A 16,608-nucleotide genomic window follows, 5' to 3' on the forward strand; every position below is an offset into this window, starting at 1 on the left:
TCTGAAGATGCTGAGAAGCACCAGCGGGTGGGCTGGGAGGAAAAGGGGGTGGGAGTTTTCCAACCTGTTGTGCTCTGGGAGCTGGAAATGGGGCTTCTGGAAGCAAACTGCTACTTTTTAGGCTACTTTCAGCCATCAGTTTGCAAGTTTTCCTCATTGTTCCCAGGTAACATTTCTCCTCTTGTTTCTTACAGGTTGCTGCTAAAACTCTGCCTTTTTATAAGGATTACTTCAATGTTCCTTACCCTCTTCCTAAAATTGATCTCATAGCTATTGCAGACTTTGCTGCTGGTAAAGTAACTCGCTTTATTGATGACCTGTATTTTATTTGAATTTTAAACATTTAGGAAGAGGTGTGTATCAATATCAATAAACCTTTGTATTTATTTTATAAAGGTGCCATGGAGAACTGGGGCCTTGTTACTTATAGGTATGCTGTTAAAATACTGTCTTTCCCCCCCTCTTTGTTCACTAATTCTTGGAAGTAATCGGATTAGTTTTAGGGAGGTATCGTCCCAAATAAGGCTGAGCAAATACCTTCAACTCTTGCTTGGGTTTGGATGATTTTTGACTCCTGCAGCAGCGTGCGTTGTTGCGCAGGTCTTGGGAAGGCAAGAATGAGCCGTTAGCGCCGCGTCCCGGGGCGGGAGGTGTTGAAGGGGCTGGCAGCGCTGCCTGTTCTGCACGAGAACTTTCCTGGCTGCTTTTTCCCCTATAAAAGCTCCATACTTACTACCACAGCTGGGAGAGTTTCATATTTTATGTCGTAGGCAAGTTGGTAAATTTAGCAACCACAGTATAACCATGTGGATATGAGTAGAGCAAAAAGATTAACTTGCCTTCCTTTTCAGTTCTATTTTTTGTTGTTGTTCATCCGATCAAGCTTTTGTACTTTTGCTTGATATTATTACATTATCTGTGCTCACTGATTCTCCATCATTTTGTACAATATTGGTCTTGTAAGCTTTGGACTTTAAACCCCAAAATACTTTGAATTTCTTCTGCTGAACTTTTAATTTGGCCTTACAAATGTGAAATGGAAATTCCAGTCCCGGTTTAAAATCTCCTTGTTTGCCTATCGCAGTTCTGATGGAATCTGATCTTTTACTCCCTGTGGGGCAAAAAACCAAAAAGTCCTGAATGAGTAGAATTTTTGGAAACCGTTCTTAATTGTGCTGTTAATTTGTCCCATCTTGTGCTCAGTTTGGCACATTTGCCTTATCCCTTTGGGGACAGATTTGGGCGCAGTCTCTGCTTTGAGATGCAGGTTTTGCCCCTTGGAGTTGCTGCAGTCCAGAAGGTCGTTCTGTGACTGATCCGCCGAGCCCTGGAGCGTTCAGAGGTTGTGCGTGCGAGTGCTTGTGCAAGCGTGTGCGCGTGCGAGTGCTTGTGCAAGCGTGGACACGCGTATGAGTGTGTGTGAGTGCTTGTGCAAGCTTGTGCAAGCATGTACACGCATGTGCAAGCGTGTGAGTGCGTGAGTGCTTGCGCAAGCGTGCGCACGCACGTGCAAGCGTGCGAGTGCGCGCGAGTGCTTGCGCAAGCGTGCGCACGCACGTGCAAGCGTGCGAGTGCGCGCGAGTGCTTGCGCAAGCGTGCGCACGCACGTGCAAGCGTGCGAGTGCGCGAGTGCTTGCGCAAGCGTGCGCACGCACGTGCAAGCGTGCGAGTGCGCGCGAGTGCTTGCGCAAGCGTGCGCACGCACGTGCAAGCGTGCGAGTGCGCGCGAGTGCTTGCGCAAGCGTGCGCACGCACGTGCAAGCGTGCGAGTGCGCGCGAGTGCTTGCGCAAGCGTGCGCAAGCGTGTGAGTGCTTGCGCAAGCGTGCGAGTGCGCGTGAGTGCTTGTGCAAGCGTGTGCGCGTGAGTGCTTGTGCAAGCGTGTGCGCGTGAGTGCTTGTGCAAGCGTGTGCGCGTGAGTGCTTGTGCAAGCGTGTACACGCACGTGCAAGCGTGCGTGTGCGCGTGAGTGCTTGTGCAAGCGTGTGCGCGTGAGTGCTTGTGCGAGCGTGTACACGCACGTGCAAGCGTGCGAGTGCGCGCGAGTGCTTGCGCGAGCTTGCGCAAACGTGTGTGCATGCGTGCGAGTGCGCGCGAGTGCTTGTGCGAGCTTGCGCGAACGTGTGTGCATGCGTGCGAGTGCTTGTGCAAGCGTGCGCAAACGTGGGAGTGCGTGCGTGTGCGTGCGACTGCTTGTGCGCGAGTGCGTGTGCAAGCGTGTGCGTGCACACACCTGGAGAACCTTGTGCGTGTGCAGTGACGAGTGGAACACGTGCGGGAGCAGTTAGAATTAAGGTTCCTAGATCCTGTAGCTGAGCTATTTTACAACTAAAGGATGCACTTTCCTGTTCCTGCCTGCCTCTTTGCACTTCTCTTGCATGCCGTGAGGAATTCTTGCTCCAAAGCGTTCCAACAGCTGTGGAACTTACCAAAGTAATGGCTACACTGAAATAGCTTCTTTGTTTTTTCAGTTGTATTGACCACTTTTTAGCTTGCTTAGGTAATTTAACCTCCTTTTGCTTGTATTTTTTCCCTAGGCACAAGCCACTCTGTTCAGTTCTCTTTCTCTCTTGAATACAGGGAGACCGCGTTGCTCATTGACCCCAAAAATTCCTGTTCTTCCTCTCGCCAGTGGGTTGCTCTGGTTGTGGGACATGAACTTGCCCATCAGTGGTTCGGAAACCTTGTGACCATGGTATCTAATCATTACAAGTTTTTCTCGTTTACTTGGATATGTGCTTCGTATCATACGGTATTTCAGGTGTTCCCTTAATAGCAGGCATGCTATGTTTAGAATAATTTAAAAAAAGCATTTAAATAGTGCTTTATTACCACTTTCTTCTTTACCAGCGTGTTCTTTAGAAGCATCCCTAGATCTTTTCTGTACAATCATAGAATCATTTAGGTTGGAAAAGACCTTTGAGAGATGTGGTGTTCAGTTGTTTGAACGTTGTCCTGGTCAGAGCTGGAGGTTATTTTGGCCCGTCAGGTTCCTTTGAAGCAGCAATCCGCTGTTTCCAATCCGGGTAGGCATGATCCGTCGGGTTTTCATACCGAGCAGACGTATCACTGCAAATTATTCTAGTCTGGCAGCTGAAAAGTTGCTCTGTAGTAATTCACACGAATTAATTGGGATATATGGGGAAACCGGCTGTCTGAATGTACTAAACTAGGGCAGTAGCAGCTTATTTTTGTTGCTGACTTATTCCTGGTTAAATGAAGCTGTGGGAATGTTGTTTGATTCTGTGTTTTGTCTCCCCAGGAATGGTGGACCCACCTGTGGCTGAACGAAGGCTTTGCCTCCTGGATCGAGTACCTGTGCGTGGATCACTGCTTCCCCGAGTACGACATCTGGACCCAGTTTGTTTCTGCCGATTACACGCGAGCCCAAGAGCTCGATGCCTTAGACAACAGTCACCCTATTGAAGTGAGTTCTGTCTTTGCTGTTGATTCTCTCCCTTTTTTCCCTTGTCAGCTCCGCATAAGCTTTTTTCCTATTAAGGAAAAAGGGAACTTTCCAGTCATTCACAATGCAAAGGAAAATCTAATGTTGCATTTCCTGAGTATTTATTGTTCCCTGTCCCAGAATTAAGCAACTTCCACTAATTCTTCTTGTTTAGTTTAGTTGGGTTTTTTTGCTTTTGGGTAAGTGTTGAACCAAAGGACCGAAGCGAGATCTCTGAGTCTATTTGATTAAATACCAAAAGCTTAGTTAAAGTATTTTTAACCTATAAACCAATCCTAACCCAGCCATACATGACGAAGTTTAATTGACTGGGTGCAGAGATTCAGCTAATCCAATTTAGTGATGGATACGCATGTGCTTTCTTCAGTGGGAAAAGTCTATTCCTTAAGCGCTAGAACAACCCAAATCAAAATCTTCTGGCATTTAAAGTTGTTCTCACTGTTAATTATCTCGTTTACCACAGGTTAGTGTTGGCCATCCCTCCGAAGTAGATGAAATATTCGATGCTATTTCTTACAGCAAGGGCGCATCTGTAATCCGAATGCTACACGACTACATTGGCGATGAGGTAAAATGGTTGTTGTTAAAAAGCCAAACGTAGATTGTAAAATCTTTTTTTTTTTCCAACTAAAAATACTGTTTTAAAAAATATTTAAACCTGTGTTTTCTATATTTTGAAAACTCTTCTATTTGAATTCACTTGGGAGAAATAAGATAGTGGGAAAACATGGAAGGAGTCCCAGTTGTACGTACTGATCTTAAGGTGTCTTGGCTGATTTTTGAACATAAATGCAGCGCAGAGGGGGGATAGAAAGGACTCGGTTCTGGTGCCATTACAGATTCTATTGTGTGTTCCCAGGACTTTCGGAAAGGAATGAATTTGTATTTAACGAAGTTCCAGCAGAAGAACGCCGCTACAGGTAACTGCTCATTGCTACATGCTTGACAAGATTGATTCCTGGAGACAAATCTTTTCATGCTAAAGTGGGTGTCTTACAGCTCAAAGCACTTTCTTTACTTGAACCTCTCTTCTGCATCAGGCAGAAATGTGCATCCTGCTCTACCAGCCACAACCAGCCCGTGTTCCCCCAGCTCTTTGGGCTTATTACATGAAAAATCAAGGGAAAACGTTCTTCTGCTTACCATGTTGAATATTTAATGCTCATATTTATTATACTTTATCACTATGTGCATCGATTGCATTTTTTTAGTAGCAAAGAGGCTTTCTCCCCTGTGTTCCCCGTGAGTGGTTTAAATAATGTATGTATTTTTAAATTGCCTGCTGTACGTTACAATTCAATAAAACCACCACCCAAAATTTGAAGGGCAAAGTGGAATAATAATAATAATGATAATAATAATGATAATAATAACAGAGGCTCCCACCCCCAGTGCCCATGGAGGTTGTTTAGCAGTGTCACTCGTGTCCCGCTCCTCCTCACTCCATGTTGTTCCACAGAGGATCTCTGGGAGAGCCTGGAAAAAGCCAGCGGGAAACCCATCGCTGCTGTGATGAACACGTGGACCAAACAGATGGGATTTCCGCTCATTTACGTGGAAGCCGAACAGGTAAACATAACCCTGTGTTCCTCAGCACTTCGGAGCAAAAATTCTGCCTTTCGTTGTGTTTTAGGATCAAATTTAGTAATATCTCATCATTTAAGAGATTATTTGGGTTCAGGAGGCCGTGCAGGGGGATTGTTTGGTGACAAATCTGTGGAGGGAGGGGAATTGGAGCTCAGTCGAGGAACCTGCTGCAAGGAGTATGGAATTCTTTGCTGTTTGCTGGGGGTATCTCTGCCCCGGCTCCCCCGGCCGCACGTTTGGCTGCTCGCTCGGGTTTAACCGTGTTTATTCTACAGGGCGGCAGGGACAGGATTGCTGGCTGGAAGCTGAGCTCAGACAACAAACATAAATGAGAAACAGGGCATGTACGTTTTAACAGTGCTAAATGCGTTGGAATGATTCTCGAGGTAGCTCCTTTTTCCAGAACAGAATACAAGTTTAACAGAGGGCATGTGAATGTGTTGTGTTGCACAGAAGCTGAGATCAGATCTGATAATTCCTTATTATTCCTTTTTTTCTCTCAGCAAGAGGATGACAAAGTGTTGAAGTTAGTCCAGAAGAAATTCTGTGCCAGTGGACCATATACTGGTAAGATGAGCGCAGGAGCCGGGTGGTCTTTGCTTTCCATGCCATGGCAGCAATTTGGAGAGATGAAATCACTGCAGAGCAGCCAGGAGCTCTGCGTGCATTCAGGGCTTTGAGTATTCATTAAATCTTGAGAAAATCTACAGTTGTGTGTTCTGTTTCCATGTCCTCCTTGCATCTTTAACTCTACAACTGCCGTTTCCCTTCAGATTTGTGCCTTTTTAGATTTAAATAACCTTGCTTAAACTGCTGCTGCAACTTGTCCTAACATCAGGCAGAGTTTCTCAGTGTTGTGCATGTAGCTTTTTTCCTTAGGCCTTTTTGGTGTTTCTCCTCTTAGGGGAGGATTTCCCCATGTGGATGGTGCCCATAAGTATTTGTACAAGTGACGACCCCACCTGTGCCAAAATGCAAATATTGATGGACAAACCAGAGCTCACCTTGGTTTTGAAAGACGTCAAACCAGACCAGTGGGTGAAGGTGAGTTCTCACAAAGGGGAAAATATCACTGGGAATAACTTCGATTGTCACCATCATGTTCCCTTGTATTTCATTTTCCTCTTCTCTTCCCACCCCCAGAACCTTCATTCTCCTGCATTTAATCTTCTCAGTGCACAACTACCCTTAATTCAGTGCAGTTTCCTTGCTCCTGGTTTTAACTGTAGCCTCTGTTTCTTTAGGTCAGCGCTTTCTCGTTCCTTAGTCATCATTTCTTCTTTGAAATCTTAAGTCTGTCTTCCTTACCTACGATTTCTGTTTGTTATTTAAATGATAGCGACTGACTTCTCCGAGCTGTGACGCTTTGAGAAATTTCTAGTGGTTCAAAAATTGTTTTAAAAAATGGTTATTTGTTCTTTACTCTTAATTCTTTTCCTCTTCTGGTCCATTTCAGTTAAACCTTGGCACAGTAGGGTTTTACCGTACCCAGTACAGCCCTGACATGCTGGAGAGTTTAATACCAGCGATCAAAGACCTCTCCCTACCGCCCGTGGACAGGCTGGGCCTGCAGAACGATCTCTTCTCTCTGGTAAGTGACGCTTTGCTCTCCATCTAACAGTGAGAGCTACAAAAACTGCAGAAATCCATGTCTGGAGAGCCACCCCTGGTTTCTCAAGGCCAAAGTGCCTTTGGGGTTACCACATACAGCGATGAGCCTGGCGAGTTCTAACTTGTATGACAAGATTTAAACCCTATAGAAGCGATCTGGCTATAACTCCTTTGAGAACTTCCTTTCTTCTAACTCATCAAAATAAGGATATTCTGATGATCCCCTCAATGACTTTATCAAGTACTATCAGCACAAGCGTAGAACTTTCATGATGCCGTGAAGCAGTTAATGTGAAGTTTTCCTGGCAGAGGTGGACAGGCAGTTCTTCTTGTACTAATTCATGGCAAGCAGGAAGCAAAAATCACTTTTGCAGGTTTTACACTCTCAATTTAATGATGAGCAAAAATGAAATCTCTAAATCTTTACAGTTTTTAGCTAGAATAAGTTCGGTGGGTGTCGTATCTGGCTGAGAATAACTCTGGGGTTTTGCTTTTGTTGCCAACATTGCTGCAACTCTGTTAAGTCATTTAATCTCCTTGTCTGTTTTCTTGTTTGCAAAATGTGTTTATAATTATAGAGAAGCATCCTTGTAAAGCGCTTACCTGTGTGTGAGCAGATGGCCGAGGTGCTTCCACTGCTGTTAACTCACCTTGGCGCAACCCCGACAGAAAATAATGTGCAAGCTGAACTGGGAAGACTGTAAAATAACGCAATGAGCTATTAAACATTGTTAATTCTGCTTGGAAGGAAGATTAATCTGCGTCTTTTCCTTTCTCAGGCCCGAGCTGGAATCATTAGCACTGTAGAGGTTCTAAAGGTCATGGAAGCTTTTGTGAATGAGCCCAATTACACGGTGTGGAGCGACCTGAGCTGTAACCTGGGCATCCTCTCCACCCTCCTGTCCCACACCGACTTCTATGAGGAAATCCAGGTGTTCGTGAAAGATGTCTTTTCACCCATAGGGGAGAGACTGGGATGGGACCCCAAACCTGGAGAGGGTAGGAAACTTCTGCTGTGAAATCCAGTAGTGGTTTTGAACAACTCGTGTATATAAACCATCACGATTTTGGGAAAGGGGAGAGAAGGGAGGAAGAGGAATCTGAAGGAGGCATTCAGGGGTGTTTCTGTACTGAAAAACAGACAATCCCAAACCCCCAAAACAACCCTCTATGGAGCACAAGTTAAAATGGTAAAACTTGTCCCTAGCTGGTCACTGATTGATAAAATCTCTCTGCTCTAGCTTTGCGTCTGTTGGAGTGCATGAAACTTATTAGACTGCAGGGATGGAAAGCCACATGTTTACTTGTCCCACTCAGCCCTGTTGTAGATGCGAATGGTTAATATTACTGACCCAGCTCAGGTCACAGGCCCAGCCTGTTGTGTTTGGGCCAGAATCATCTTCTGACCCTCTTACATTAAAAATAATCAATGTATTCTCCAGTTGGCACCAAGGAGAGTGGGAAAAGGCCTGGTTTCTTTAGATATCCTCAAGCACGTGGAAGGATTGTTACACAGCTCTTCCCTAATCTCTGTAGCTGGAAGAACGCTTCATTTAATCGCTGAAATGTGTCTCCAAATAGTTACATTTCTCCTCCTGCTCACTTTTCAGGTCACCTAGATGCCCTTCTGAGAGGTCTGGTCTTGGGCAAACTGGGCAAAGCTGGGCATAAGGCAACGCTAGAAGAAGCCCGACGCCGATTTAAGGATCACGTGGAAGGAAAACACATTCTGTCAGCCGACCTGAGGAGTCCTGTAGGTTGCTGGGAATGTCGGTTCTAAAAGGCTGTCCCCACTCGCTGTGTGTGTGGAATTATTGTAACTGCGAGAATAGGGAAGGTAGAAGAAACCAGAGTGGAGGTGTGGGGACAACTGGTTTTGGCAGAGGTGGTGGGGGCTTGGATAAGTCCAGTTACGAAGAAAATTATACTGGGGAGCGTGATACAAACATCCCTGTGCTTCCTGAATCAAGTGAGCCTCATCTGCTGTGGCCAATACTTCATCAGAACTAATTAGCTTGGCTGTACCCACGTTAACTGCCACAGTCCAGCTCTGGATTGTCCTGCTTTTTTGGGGTTTGAAGACAATATTGAAGTGCAGTGCTGGACCTGAGCTGACTCTTCATCCCCATCCACCCGTGACCAGCCCACGTGCTCTAGGTTTCAAAGCTCTGGTGAAGTGCAGGGGCCGGGGAGGAGCACAACGTCCGGGTGGATGCGATGCACTCACTGGCTGCGTGTTGTGGGGTACAGAGATTTCTTGGTCTGGCGTTTTGCTGTGGTCAAAATTACCCAAATTACGCTGAAGCTGAGGAAGAGGTAAAGGAGTTGGTGCATGTTTAAAATCCAGTCTTAAAACACAGAGGGGATCAGTGTTTGTATCTTCCAGATCTGTTTGCTTATTGGAAACCTAACCGAAATATGTAGAAATTGACTGTTGCGTTTCCAAAAGTGTGGGTTTTGAGGGACCGTCCCTGTTTCTGCTCTGTCTTAGGTGTATGTAACTATTTTGAAGCACGGAGACAGTACAACTTTAGACACTATGCTGAAGGTGAGCGCTCTCTCTGTTAACACTGCCAGCTTACGCTATGAAAAGCTAAATATTCCACCCTCCGAGTTCCTCTAAGATGTAGTTTATCTGCGAACAGGCTCAGCCTGCTGTTCTATGGACCATGTGAACGCTGGGACTCCATGATGATGTTCCCTGCTCCGTGTGTGGTGTGAAATTGCCATCTAGTGGATTGTTCCATCTCTTTTTATCAGGATTGTTTTCCAGTGCTTGGAGGCACGGTCCTACTTGACCTTATCTAAGCAGTGGTGAAGATCAGTTTATTACTAATGGTACTTGTGATGTATGTGTAATGATGTCCGTAATGCTGATAGCTGCAGGATGATTCATGAACCGGTTTTGTTCGTCACATATTAAGCTTGAAGATTAATCCAGAGCTCTAGTGTACGCAACAAGTTCAGGAGTGCGTTTAATACCGTGCACTAACATTATTCACTTTGGCTTTGAAGCTTCACAAGCAGGCGGACATGCAGGAGGAGAAGAACCGAATTGAACGGGTTCTTGGAGCCATCTCGCAGCCCGAATTGATTCAAAAAGTTCTCACCTTTGCACTTTCAGTAAGTTATTGGAAAAGCTGCTGCTTCCTTACCCCGTGAGAACGAGTGTGCTTGAAGCACTTGGTGACAGAGCGCTGTGGTGCGCTAGAATAGGAGGAATAGTCTTAACCATCAAATCTTTGAGCTGTGTCTTAAATATTGTGGGGGGAAAAGAAAGCTCCCATTGACAGATGAGGCGTAGAAATGTATAAAGCCGATTTAGGGTGGAAATGCGTAAAGCCAACCTGCTGTTTTTGTTGAAACAGCCTTGAATAGTTGTGTTTGTTTTCATTTGCAGGAAGAGGTACGTCCCCAGGACACCGTGTCCGTCATTGGCGGAGTAGCCGGAGGCAGCAAGCAGGGCAGGAAAGCTGCTTGGAAATTTGTAAGGGACAATTGGGAGGAACTTTATAATCGATACCAAGGTGGATTCTTAATATCCAGACTAATAAAGGTACGTGCAGCTGGGAGAAAAGCCCCGGTCACGTACACGAGCAAAACTAAACTGTTGTATTTGAAATACTAAACGCTCACCCTCCGTTAATATTTCTTCCCTCAGCTAACAGTGGATGGATTTGCAAATGATAAAATGGCTGCAGAAGTTAAGGTAAGAAATTTTAATTAAAGAAGCAATTAACTTAATCTGTGACAAACGTGGCGTGCTCTAGACTGTAAGCACCTGATGGAAGAGCCATGGGTTTTGGTTTTGTACTGTGGCTCTGCCTCTGTTTTGACCGTTGTCGCGTCCCGGCGTCGCGCTGCTGTGGGCTGAGTTATGTGAGCGGGTGTGTGCGAGTCCCCGTGTCACCTTGTCCCGTGCGTTAGCGGGGGGTGACCTGCCAAACCCCGGGCAGAGCCCACTCGTGTGAACACTCCCGCCCTTCAACCGATCGTCGTGTTCAGAGCCGCGGCCGCCCCTGTGCGGGTTTCTCAGCTGTTCACAGCGGGTCGATCTTGTCCATTCTGGAGGAAGAAACATGAGAATATTCAGTGAAACCCTTGAGCGCTGCTGGTGCTTGGAGGTCATTACGCGACTGAGGTAGAACGCTGAGAAACCTGATTCCTTGACAGATGCTTTTGCAAACCGGCCTTAGGCTTCCGCTCGCGTCTTCTTCCAAGTATCCAGAAATACCCACTTGATTTGCTGCTCGCTCGTTGCCTCCCAGCGAGGGACGGAGTTAATCTCTAAGTGCCACTTGCTGTCCCTGGCAGCGAGGACGGGACAGGACGAGATGCAGCGTTTGGGCCGCTTTGTGCAAACGTGGCTTTTTCACACCTGGAGTATTGTGTCCAGTTGTGGCCCCTCAGTTCCAGAAGGACAGGGAACTGCTGCAGAGAGTCCAGCGCAGCCACCAAGATGCTGAAGGGAGTGGAGCATCTCCCGTGTGAGGAAAGGCTGAGGGAGCTGGGGCTCTGGAGCTGGAGAAGAGGAGACTGAGGGGGGACTCATTCATGGGGATCAATATGGAAAGGGGCAGTCTCAGGAGGATGGAGCCAGGCTCTTCTCGGTGACAACCAGTGACAGGACAAGGGGCAATGGGTGCAAGCTGGAACACAGGAGGTTCCACTTAGAGATGAGAAGAAACTTGTTCCTGGTGAGGGTGGCAGAGCCTGGCCCAGGCTGCCCAGGGAGGTTGTGGAGTCTCCTTCTCTGCAGACATTCAAACCCGCCTGGACCCCTTCCTGTGGAACCTCAGCTGGGTGTTCCTGCTCCATGGGGGGATTGCACTGGATGAGCTTTCCAGGGCCCTTCCAACCCCTGACATTCTATGATTCTCCAGCAGAGAAGCGGGGGCGTTTTGCCATTCCTGCTCTGTGCTTGGGGTTACGCATCTCGCAAACTCCACCAGCACCCCGCACGTTTTCCAGAGCCTGCAGTGTCGGTGGGAGCAGACAGCACAAACCACAGTCAGACAAGGGATAGAATTCACCGGATTTCTGTATAACCTGGGGATTTTGGCCACTTAAAAACTTAGGGCTGGTCGTGTGCTTTTTCCACAGGCCTTTTTCGAGAGCCACCCGGCCCCGTCGGCCGAACGCACTGTCCAGCAGTGCTGCGAGAACATCCTGCTGAACGCGGCCTGGCTGAAACGAGACGCCGACAACATCCACCAATATTTTCTGCAGCGCAAGGCCCCCCCGGCCGCCGTGTGAGCCCCCGGTCCTGCTGCCGCCTCATGGGGAGAGAGGGAGGAGCGACCCGACAGCCGATTCACATGCCAAGAATTTGGAGTCTTTTTCTCAAACCAATGGGGATTGGACAATGAATGTAGTTAACTGGTTCCTGCTCACACTCCAGATTTAAAATCCTATTGAAATTATCAGCAATTCAGCAAAAAAACAAAACAAAACAAAAAGAAAGAAAAGCAAGAGAGAGAAAAAAAAAATCTGTAAATATGATAGTAATAAAATAGAACATAACAAAACTGTGAAACTTCCTCAAGCCTTGTCAGTGGTTACAATATTTAACACCCCCGCTCCTGACACTCTTATTGACAGATGTTCTGGTTTTTTACACCCTCCCCTCCAAAAACAAAAGGAGCCCAGTGGTTTCTAGGTCAGCGGAATTTAGTGGAGGGTCTGGGGCAGGAACGGGTCGATGCCCCGAGCGTTGGGAACAGGTCCCTGGACAGGCAGGTAGCTGGTGTAACGTAGAGTCTGCGCGAGGCTTTGGGGGGCTGCTCCCGCACCCCCAGCCAAGGACAGTAGGTTCCCTCCCTCTTGTGTTACCTCTCAGCAAAGAGACAAATGTTCTGTTGCTCCTCGGTTTTTCTCCTCGGTTCCACTCGCTGATGTCCTTCTTAGAGATAACGGAACTGTAAGGAAACATCTTCCATAGCCACATTAAATAAGAGAAAGATTCATGCGATTTATTATTATTTCTTTTTCCTAACTGAATCGCACCCTCAAACTGCATGCAGATGGGGAGATAATCACTGTCCCGCTGCTGTCAGGGCAGGTCTCTTCTCTTCAAGACACCGTCACTTGTCTAAAAGATGCAGCTTGTTCGATCTCCTCATGGCCGTAGCAGCTCTAGCTTTTCGTTCCTTTCTGTGATGTTGATGGTAATTTGATTCAGAAGCCTTAAATTAGTGATGACTGGCGTGCTGATGAAGTCTAAGCTGTGTGCCATCTTTTCCTCCACAAAGCAGCGTCTACTAACCAGACACAACACCCTTTAATACCAAGGTTGGAGTTCCATATATATTATTATTTTTTTTTTTTAAATTTAACAGGAATTCGTATTTGGTGTGGCTTAACTGTATTTCAGAAGGTCATCAGACTAACTGTCAGACTGCTTCCCTGAAACATTTTTGTGCTATTGTTTAAAAGAGAAAAGGAAACAAAACAAAACAAACCACAATTAAAACAGTTGGCGTTAATAAAAATGTCAATGTGAAACTCACGTCCCCATCTTGTGTTCTGTTCGAAGCCCGAACGAGCGGCGCTGCGGCCAAAGGACCCGGAGCTCCCAGGAGCGGCGGAGGCGGCGGGAAAAGCTGGTTCTCCACGTCCTGCTGTGGGTTTGGGGCTTGGGGAGCTGGAATCTGCAGCAACACTGTAGTCGAGCGCTAAAGAACTAACCTGGACAGAATCCGGAAGGTAAAGCGGGGGAAAAAAACAGGTGGAAAAGCAAATTTTTATTAAACAAAGCAATTTGTATTAAATGAAACACCTGGGAAGCTGAGGAGCGTTGTGAGAGGGAATAGTTTATTGTGGAAGCACCGCTGTGATGGGCCAGGGCAGGGACACGGTAAAATGGGATGGTTTGGGTTGTACGCTCAGAAACGCGACCGAAACGCGCCTTATGCGTCATTCCCGCTGGATTTCCAGCCGTCAGCACCGCCGTCTCTTCTGCCTCCTGCACACGGACAAAATCCCGCGCGGGGCTGCGATTCCGCCCTGCGCCGGGTGAAACGTGCGGGAGCGCGGCCGCGAGCCGGGGCGACGCTGCGGCGGCTCCGAACAATGCGAATGGCATGAGAGCGACAAAAACAACAGGCTCGTGGTCGCTGAGCAAACTGAATGGTCGCGGCAGCCAGGCCCAGGCTGCCCTCCCGCACAGAAACGCGGTTTAAAGCCTCCTGCAAGTACCTTTGGGGTTTGTCCGCTGAATGTGGAATCAGCTTTTGTTCTGCTCAGGACTAGAACAGCACAAGTTTGAGTGGGCGAGATTATTGAGGATATTGCCCAGAACTGAGCGTATTCGCATGGCGTGGTGTCCCGACCCAAACCATGCAGGAATTGGCTTTTGACGCTATCTACTCAAGTTAAATCCCATTTAAAGAAAACTCGATCCATCCTTTCTTCCCTTTTGGGCGGTTTCTCTGGTTTCTGTGTCAAATCTGATGGGATGAGATAAGGGCCAGGGGGATCTACAGTTTCAAATGTGTCTTTTCTTCCACCCCATCAGCTTTAGATAATTGAGTTTTAAGGGAATCTCAACACATCCATTTGTTTGCTTTTCAGTAAAACTAACAAAAGCAGCTAAAATCCTGACCGGGAGCTGATAGGAAGCCGGTTTGATGCTGTGCTGGTATGGAACGGTTGGGCACCTGCGCCGCGTTTGGCCCCGCGACACCAAAATAAGCTGGAAACTGAGGTTTTTCAGCTGTTTTGGGGAAGAACCGCAGTGGGTGGGGACTGGGGGTTGATGTGGATCCGGTGCTGCTGCTGACACAGCCCGGGAAGCGGCCCCACCATTAGAAATAATAACAATGGTGCTTGTGAACCCTCCACAGCAAAAATACACGTCCATGGCTACAGTCGTTGCTTTGATGTCCGCAAGACTCTTATATATGGGATAGAATAACATTTAATCTATCAGAGAAGGCACAAATGCGCCAAGTGGATGTGGAATGAGCTGGGCAAGAGTTTGCAAATCTGGTTTACTCCCCAAAATACCAGATTTCGGGCTAAAATTTTACATAGCGTAAGTGGAATGCAGCATCTGGACAGACATTGTTTGCTGCCCCAAACGCCAGGGTCTTTACCCCAACTCTTGGGCTCTTTCAGACTTTCCCTTTTATTACAGGAGAGCTGAATTTGTGCTTTAGGGTTAAAATTATTCACGTTTGAGCGAAAACGTGTGGGGAAAACACACGTATGTACCAAAATGTGGAGCCGAAGTGGATATGGTGCTGTGCTGGGTTGATGTTCACTCATTGATTTCTCTTTTACAGGGACCTAAACGGGGAAGAGAAGTGAAGTTATTTTAAGAGCAAAGATACCAAAGCGCTTGGAAATCATCCCACATAGCAGGTGAGTGGCTGCTCAGCCCTGGATGGAGACAAAATCACAGCTCCTGTCATGTGGAAGTTGTGTTGGATTCTCTGAGAAAGGCACCGAGCAGCCTCCACAGGCTCGGGAAGGGGAATCCGGTCACGTTTCACGTGCCGAAATAACCCCGAGCACCCACCCGGTTCTCACGTTGTCCCACAGAACAGCAACTTTCCAGCGTTTCTCACCCGGTTTCTGTGTCTGTGGTAGAAGCCTCAGTAACATGAATTCTCCATATGCCATTTATGGCCATGAGGAGAAAACCAGCTCACTCGCTCACGTTCCCAGCCCAAGCTGAGTCTGCAGTCCCGCTTATCCCCACTTTACACTGCGCTTTCATTGCTACTGAGGCCAGATTTGTATGAAACTCTTTAATTGTCTCTCCCCCTGATTTTTCTATGGGAGGAGCTCCCCGAGGAACCTCATCCAAGGGTTGGGAAACTGCGCCCCGCGAAGCTCCGGGGTTTAGTTAACCCCAGGGTTTAGTTAACCCTGGCCTAACCTGCAGCTCTGCCAGGCTCCTCCCCGCTGCGGATCAGAATCATAGTATCATTTTGGTTGGAACAGACCCTCGGGATCATCGCGTCCAACCGGCTGAGCTGCGTGACAGCGAATTTCACCCCACTTCAACCCAAGCGACTTCGATCTGCTTTGCTGCCCCAGCCGGAGCAGCTGAGATGGGTCCAGGCGAGGTGACAGGAGCCGGTGACACAATAACAGGCGATGGGCACAACCACAGGAGGTTCCACCTGAACACGAGGAGAAAACACAATCTATTTGGCGTAAAGAGCGATTAATTAACCAAACACAAGGGCCGGGAGCGCGGTTTCCCTGTCCCACACCGGGTCACCCGTAATTGTCCCTTTCTCCCCGTGGCCTTTTCCTTCCCGCCTGATTGAGTTACTAATTGCGTTGCTAATTGCTTCCTCCGCACCTCGCAGCCGTTACCTGCCTTTAATTATTCGGCCGCACCTTTGTTCTGCCCGTTTGCTTGGTTATTTATTCGTATTGCTTTTTAATTCCTGAGGGTTCGGGTTCGGGTCCGGCCATCCCAGCCCCGAGGGAACCGGGCGGCGGGGTCCCGGTGCTGCCGGGGCCGTTTCCTTGGGGAGCGCGATGGGAAACGGTTCAAAATAGTTTAAAACCGCCACAATTTGGGGTGCGGGCCGGGGGTCGCTGCAGCGGCTCCGCCCGCTCCGCACCGCTCGTTACCGGCAGCGGGCCCGCCGCACCGAGCAGCGCCGGCTCACTGCGGGATGTCCCGGTGCGGCGGGTACGGCGGTGGCCGGGTCCTCCCGGGGCTCCGGTTCCTCCCGGGGCCCAGCGGGAGGTGCCCGGTCCCGGTGCCCGTACCCGGTGCCCCACGTGGTCGCCGCCGCCGGGGCGCCCTTCCCGGCACCGCCCAATCACCGCGCTCGCCACCCGGAAGCCCCGCCTCCTCTCTTCCTCTCCGCTACCCGCCAATAGTCGCGCCCCGGCCGCCGCCGCCAATAGGAACGCGCGCAGCCGGAGTCCGCCGGCCAATCAGCGCGGCGGCGCGGGGCGGCGGGTTAGCGGCTGGTGT

The 16,608-nt window shown here is 48.3% G+C and overlaps 1 protein-coding gene and 1 long non-coding RNA gene across 4 annotated transcripts in view; one reads left to right on the forward strand and one right to left on the reverse strand.

The window, feature by feature from the left end:
* NPEPPS (aminopeptidase puromycin sensitive) overlaps positions 1-13,166 on the forward strand; it is a 29,028-nt gene extending 15,862 nt beyond the window's left edge. The window contains exons 7-23 of the mRNA XM_065856034.2: positions 195-291; positions 397-430; positions 2,579-2,693; positions 3,261-3,425; positions 3,928-4,032; positions 4,324-4,384; positions 4,924-5,033; positions 5,555-5,618; positions 5,956-6,095; positions 6,508-6,642; positions 7,442-7,661; positions 8,273-8,415; positions 9,154-9,210; positions 9,678-9,785; positions 10,063-10,218; positions 10,324-10,371; positions 11,766-13,166. Coding sequence (XP_065712106.1) covers positions 195-291; positions 397-430; positions 2,579-2,693; positions 3,261-3,425; positions 3,928-4,032; positions 4,324-4,384; positions 4,924-5,033; positions 5,555-5,618; positions 5,956-6,095; positions 6,508-6,642; positions 7,442-7,661; positions 8,273-8,415; positions 9,154-9,210; positions 9,678-9,785; positions 10,063-10,218; positions 10,324-10,371; positions 11,766-11,918 — 1,911 coding nt within the window. The 3' untranslated portion in view covers positions 11,919-13,166. The remainder of the gene's footprint in view (positions 1-194; positions 292-396; positions 431-2,578; positions 2,694-3,260; positions 3,426-3,927; positions 4,033-4,323; positions 4,385-4,923; positions 5,034-5,554; positions 5,619-5,955; positions 6,096-6,507; positions 6,643-7,441; positions 7,662-8,272; positions 8,416-9,153; positions 9,211-9,677; positions 9,786-10,062; positions 10,219-10,323; positions 10,372-11,765) is intronic.
* A 1,606-nt stretch (positions 13,167-14,772) lies between these two features.
* Positions 14,773-16,576, reverse strand: LOC136111653 (uncharacterized). Of its 3 annotated transcripts, none has more exons than XR_010652771.2 (3): positions 16,398-16,576; positions 15,547-15,793; positions 14,773-14,951 (listed from the first exon to the last, which is right to left on the reverse strand). It is a non-coding gene; the product is annotated as an uncharacterized lncRNA (long non-coding RNA). The 3 variants fall into 3 exon arrangements; XR_011735531.1 differs by having other exon boundaries at positions 15,997-16,576; XR_011735530.1 differs by having other exon boundaries at positions 15,547-16,576.
* Positions 16,577-16,608: the final 32 nt, after the last annotated feature.

Source organism: Patagioenas fasciata, chromosome 22 (genome assembly GCF_037038585.1).
Source record: "Patagioenas fasciata isolate bPatFas1 chromosome 22, bPatFas1.hap1, whole genome shotgun sequence".
Taxonomy (NCBI): Eukaryota; Metazoa; Chordata; class Aves; order Columbiformes; family Columbidae; genus Patagioenas; species Patagioenas fasciata.